General features: G+C 31.4%; 1 protein-coding gene across 1 annotated transcript in view; it reads right to left on the bottom strand.

The window, feature by feature from the left end:
- Nucleotides 1–699: 699 nt before the first annotated feature.
- Nucleotides 700–6,000, bottom strand: part of LOC129225261 (splicing factor, suppressor of white-apricot homolog) — a 39,335-nt gene continuing 34,034 nt past the window's right edge. The window contains exons 12-13 of the mRNA XM_054859845.1: nt 5,078–5,410; nt 700–866 (exon numbers count right to left, since the gene is read on the bottom strand). Coding sequence (XP_054715820.1) covers nt 797–866; nt 5,078–5,410 — 403 coding nt within the window. The 3' untranslated portion in view covers nt 700–796. The remainder of the gene's footprint in view (nt 867–5,077; nt 5,411–6,000) is intronic.

Raw genomic sequence — 6,000 nt, 5'->3', positions numbered from 1 at the left:
TCTCCATATATCAATATACGACAGGTGAATGGCATTGAATTTCATCATCACAAGTTGAAATCAAGTTAACTGGTGCGTTATTCGTATTTTTTAACTGGAAACATTCGCAATGCAGAATGATAAATAAATAAAACTGACAGGTTCAGATTCAAAGAGCTATATTCAGAGGCGGATCTATCCAATCATTTTGGGAGGAGACATCCGAAATTTTTGAACCAACTCAAATCCCACTCACCCCCATCTTTCTTCTAAAAAGAATATTATAATCCCCACTTAGGTCTTCAAATTGCCTATTACTCCCTGGTCAAAGGACTATATTTTGACTATTGTGTTTGCTGGGAGGAGTCTCGCCTTCAAACTTGAAAATCTTATGGAACCTCCAATTTGTTTGCCACAAACAAAATCATTTCATTTTCTTTTCATGTTGTTCAATTTTCTAAAAATGTAGTAAATTTTTCTTAGCAAAAACATTTTCAAATGCAGGCAAGTATTTTTGGATTATCCGGGGAAATCATTCAATTAAACTTGCATTTTATTATTGCATAAATGGGCAATATTCTGTTCCATAAGATTTTATTCTTATAGGTAGGATATTTATTTGTTATCTGACAAGCTCTGCTGACAGTAAGAATGAAAAAGAAATGCAGGAAGTGAGAAGCAATAGCAGAATGTAGATTTAAACAGACAAACATTAAATAAAATGATTTATTTACAAAACAATATTTTACAAAATTTCATTTGGAGGTGATTATCAGCAATGAAAAAATATTTCAGTGACATAAAAATGTGTACAAAATCATCTCCTTCGGTTCCAATAATTAGGATTAGATCTGTACCGTCTAGGAGACCGCGATCTACTTCTTGGTCTGTTAGAGGAAAAAAAAAAAAAAATTCAGATTGAATATCAATACACCAAAATTAGTCTCAAGTAGCATAGCAAGACAGAGAGATATTAAATTCCACAGAGCATCTTCTATTTATCTTTACTAATAATAAAGCTCAATGACTGGATGTCTAGACACTTCGGACGATTTTCATGAAATTTGGCACAAAGTTAGTTTGTAGCATGGGGGTGTGCACCTTGAAGCGATTTTTTGAAAATTTGATTTTTTTTTAATTCCAATTTTAAGAACATTTTACCTAGCAAATTACCATAACATGGACGAGCAAACTATCATAACATGGACGAGCAAATTATCATAACGTGGGTGAGCAACATAACAATAGCATATTGGTGAGATATTCATCATCCATTATTTGTAAATATACAGGCAAACCAAATGACTTTTTAATTTTCTACTACAAGCAAAGCCATTTGGGCACCTCTAGTTATTCATAAAATTTTTATTCAGTTAAAATTTTCATTAAAAATGGCTACAAAACAGTCAAAGATACATTTTGTAAATAGTTGCTAAAACCTGGAGCAGAGATTGGAAGGATTCCCATAAAAATTAATCTGATAATAATTTGAAAATAGCTGGGGTGAGATAATCTGTCATGTGGAAGAATGAGGAAAATACACAGGGATTTATTTCGAGAGGGGTTGATGCTAAATATTATCAGAGCTCTCCAAATTTAAGTTTGTAAATATTTAAACCCTTATTCACAATGAATAGTTTTACATTGGGAGGGACCTAGGCCCCTTCGGCTCTCTGCTCAAATATACCTTAGAGAAGATTCATACAAGCCTAACTCTTGATAATCAACTGTGAATTTAAAAAATGTATTTTAATTCAGAAAATGCAAAATAAATAAATAAAAAAAAATCATTCATTAAACTCAGGTGCCAGAAACATTCCCTTGTTTCAGTATCACTTTCATTTTCCCAAAGACTTTGATGCTTATTTTGCGTAAAATGCCTTTGAATGTATGACTGACAGGATTTTTTTCTCAGTACTGGCTATTTTCAAAAAAATATTTTAGCTGGCTTACAGAGTTTTGTACTAAAGATGAAAGACAATATGAAAAAGTATAATATAGCGACCACAGGATGACATCAATATTCCTTTACTTTGAAAAAATTGACTGGTGGGGCTTTTCCCCTGTACCCTTCATTTTGTAATGTAGGATGAAGCAAGTTCCACTGAGGGGAATATTTTTACTACTAAATGAAATATTTGATTCCTGGACCCCTCTCCCTCCCCCCGTTTATCTGCACATCTCCATATTAATCCTACTGTGAAAAATATCATGATTCAAAATATTTATAATAATTTCGAAATTTATCATTCATTATTTTGACCTAACCATCTCCTTTTTTTTTCTTCTTTTCTTTTCTGTGCTTTTTCTTTTTGTTGTTAAAGCATCAATTAAATTTTATGTTTCAAACGAATTATATGTTCACATATAATTCTATTCAAAAAAAAAACATAATATTGGATGTAAACTCAAACTGGGCTTGTTATTTCCCTCATTTTTGAAAATATGACAACATGAAATAAGTTTCGGACATCAGAATGTAAAAAGTCAAGTTTTCAGTCAAAATTCTTATGCAAATACGTTTTGGAAAAAGAAACCTACAATCTTAATTTCTTATATTATGCCAACCAAATATCATTAAGAATTTAGGAAAATGTAGGAAATGACATAGGATCAGGTGGAAATTGGAACAAAATAAAATTTATAAATGAAAAAAAAAAGGTTTTCTTAGCATATGACTTGTGGTTTACTCTTTTTTTCAAAATTGCCATTTGATTTAATAGAGTACAATAAACACATTACTATTTGGCCTAATGTTGCGGAAAGGTAGGCCAGATAGCAAAAAATTTATAGATAGATAGGTAGGAATTCTATAAATATTTGCTCACCATGCCCACCCCACTGTGGCACAAAACTTTTACTCTTTACTAACACTCAATTTGCTTAGTCTACTTAGATTTTGCCTAAATGAAAATACAAACAATTGTGTGTGCGTGTGAATCTCCTTAATTTAAAACCCCACTTAAGACGAATTACTACAAGGACGAACAACCTTTGCGATCCATGTCCTCTTGCTTGTCATTGATTGTTTCTCAGATAAGACAAATTGATTTTAAAGCTCCCTTTCATTTTATTTTAATAAGGTTTGACTGTAATTTATTCCAGAATTTTTCAAACTGCTAACTACGTGTGTTGCCACATGCAAAATTTAAGAAGGCAAATAACACACAGCTGTTTTCAACACTCCTCATTTTCTAACTAGGCAGTATAGTATGGAGGCTGGATAGTAGGGCTGAGTGATATACCGTAATATATCAATATATATTTATTACTGCAGTAATGATATTCAGATTTCAATCTGTCTGATATATCGTCGAGCCGGACTTACCTAAAAAGTAATTGAAATAATGACATAAAAATACATATTTATTCATAATTCTTTGTGCTCAATGAGCGGATCATACCTGCTAACTCTTTCAGATTTCCCAGAAGTTTTACAGATTTTCATGTCTTTTTCCGTTGTTCTGATTACGAGCAAATTTTTGAGCATTTTTGTGCTTCGCAGAACAAAAAAATTGTATCTCACCAGTTTTGCCGCTACAAGTGTTTTCTAGAATGCAGCACTGCGCCGAGTTGAAAATTTGAAACCAGGGTTGCCATAAGAAAATTTACTTGTTGCATTCAGAAATTAAGATAGAATCCAAGAGACGGAATTCGTTTGATAGAATGAATAACACTTAGCATATATTAGGGTTTCTGGTTTTTTGGGAAATATTGATTTTCGTAGAAAACCGAAAATGAACTTGCATTTTAGAACTTGTATGATTTTTGCAAATTATGTAAAGGAAAAATTTCTTAATGTGCAGATGATTTAAATATAGGTGTTAACACTCCCCTGAAAGTTTACACGGCACCCGACCCCTCCTCTAAAAATACGATTCATTGATCTGTTTCATATGAAGCTTAAAATTTTTCAAGCACCATTTGTAAAAATTCCAACAATTTGGTCTGTGCTGTGACCCCACTCACCACATGAGTGGGGGGAGGGTCACTGTAGCGAATATTATTAGAAAAAACTACTGTAATATTACTTATATCAAGATGTCCGAGGGCTTTTATCAATTGCAGATCTTGATATGCGTAGATATAAGTCCAAGCCAATTTTTGGCGACGGAAATAAAACTTAAAATTTTTTTTTCAATGCTTTTCTGAAGTGTCACTCACCAAATTTTGTCAAAAAATGCCTTTTATGCTCTTCTATACTCAGGAATTTTTTCGAATTTTTTGAAGTGGTGGAACAATACTAAAAAAATTGAAAAGTGATTTTTTTTTATCATAATTTTGCTTTCAAACAAGGTTAAATATTTTTTATTGCCAAAAAAATCATTTGAAATAAGTCAGTAAAAATTGTCTGCTCAGTAAAAAAAAATTTTTTTTTTTTTTTAAATTTTGAAACTACTTACCACAAAAAAATATTTAAACTTGTTTGAAAGCAAAATTTATTTAATTTTTTCCGTATTGTTTCACCACTTCAAAAAATTCGAAAAAATTCCTGAGTATAGAGGAGTATAAAAGACATTTTTTAACAAAATTTGGTGAGTGACTTTTCAGAAAAGCACTGAAAAAAAATATTTAAGTTTTATTTCCGTCACCAAAATCAGCTTTTCGTTGAAAAATTATGACTATAAGAATTTTTTATGTATTTTATTCCTAAGAATAAGGAAAAAAAACTATCATTCATTAATTTTGAATTTTACTTCGAAAAAAAAATTAAAATAAAAAAAACAGGTTCATTTGAATAACTCGAATGTGGTTTGAGTTAAAGAGCTGAAAATTTGGCTAAATTATTTTTATTTGACACCAAAATGAATCCCCAAATGCAAGTAGAAAAGGCTGCAAGGGCAGATTTAACATAGAAACCTGGCTACAGCCTTTATCGTGCTTTCCCAAAAATGAGAATTTTTGCAGTAGTCTTTTACACATATAGTTTGGAGAATGATAGTTTAGGGTAGAATAGAAAGCACCTAAAGAGACATTACTGAGAAATAAACAAAAACAAAAAAAAAAAAGGTAGGTTTCGAGTAGAAAAAGCACTTTAGCAAATTATTTGAAACTAGCAATCATAATAGCAAAATAATGATTTAAAACAAAATATTACCTTGGAACAAGAGCATAAGCTGCGGGTAATTCTTTTTCTTTTTTAGATTTTTCATGTTTGTGACTTTTTGGAAACTTGGACCGGTGTCGTTCCTTCTTTCGAGAGGATTTAGACTTAGAATGAGAACGTTCTTTACTCTTAGAGTGAGAGCGCTTCTTTTTCTTTTTAGGTTCAACTTTCTCTTCTGGTTCAGCTTTGACAACTGGCAAGAATTCAGAATCACTTCCAAATCCAGAAATAAATTCCTCCTCTCCAGAATGCTCAGACTCTGATGCGGATGACCACTCTGTTTTAATTCCTGGTATGCCCATGCTATTGTTGGCAGCCACATTTCTGTAAGAAAAAAAGGGTTGGTGATGAGTTGTAAATCCTGAGAACAAGTAATGACAAACTTTTTTTATTTGTGCAGTAGAAAAGCAATTGAAAATAATATATTTGCTGATGCCAATGTTATTATTCCTAAGAGTAGCTCAACTTTAAGTTAATGCAGATGAAAAAAATAATAAAAGCGACTTTGAAAAGGACAAATGTGAAGAATTAGAAGCTGAGCAACCCTCAACATACTCAATGGGCTTTGATGTGAGTAGGAAAAACTTCAAACATTTTTTTTAAACCAGTGTTTCAAAAGAAGATGTTTTTCGAGTCATTAATATTAAAAGAAAACAATGCCACACAAAAAAAGACAAAAAGACAGTTCAAAATGAGTAAATCAACTTCTTTAGTACCATACATACGTAAAGTAAAAAAAGAAAGAAATTAAAAAGGAAAAAAAAAGAAGCAAATATATGTATGATATTTTGCACAAACTTGTTTTTTAAAAGCACTTGATTATAGCAAGCAAATATAGTCTCTTTGCACCCCTCCCCATTTCATTTTATTCTGCAATCCTTTGAATGGTGTGAAAAAATTAAGTGGCCACCATG

This window comes from Uloborus diversus, chromosome 6 (genome assembly GCF_026930045.1).
Source record: "Uloborus diversus isolate 005 chromosome 6, Udiv.v.3.1, whole genome shotgun sequence".
Lineage (NCBI taxonomy): Eukaryota > Metazoa > Arthropoda > Arachnida > Araneae > Uloboridae > Uloborus > Uloborus diversus.
This window is presented reverse-complemented; position numbering and strand designations above follow the sequence as displayed.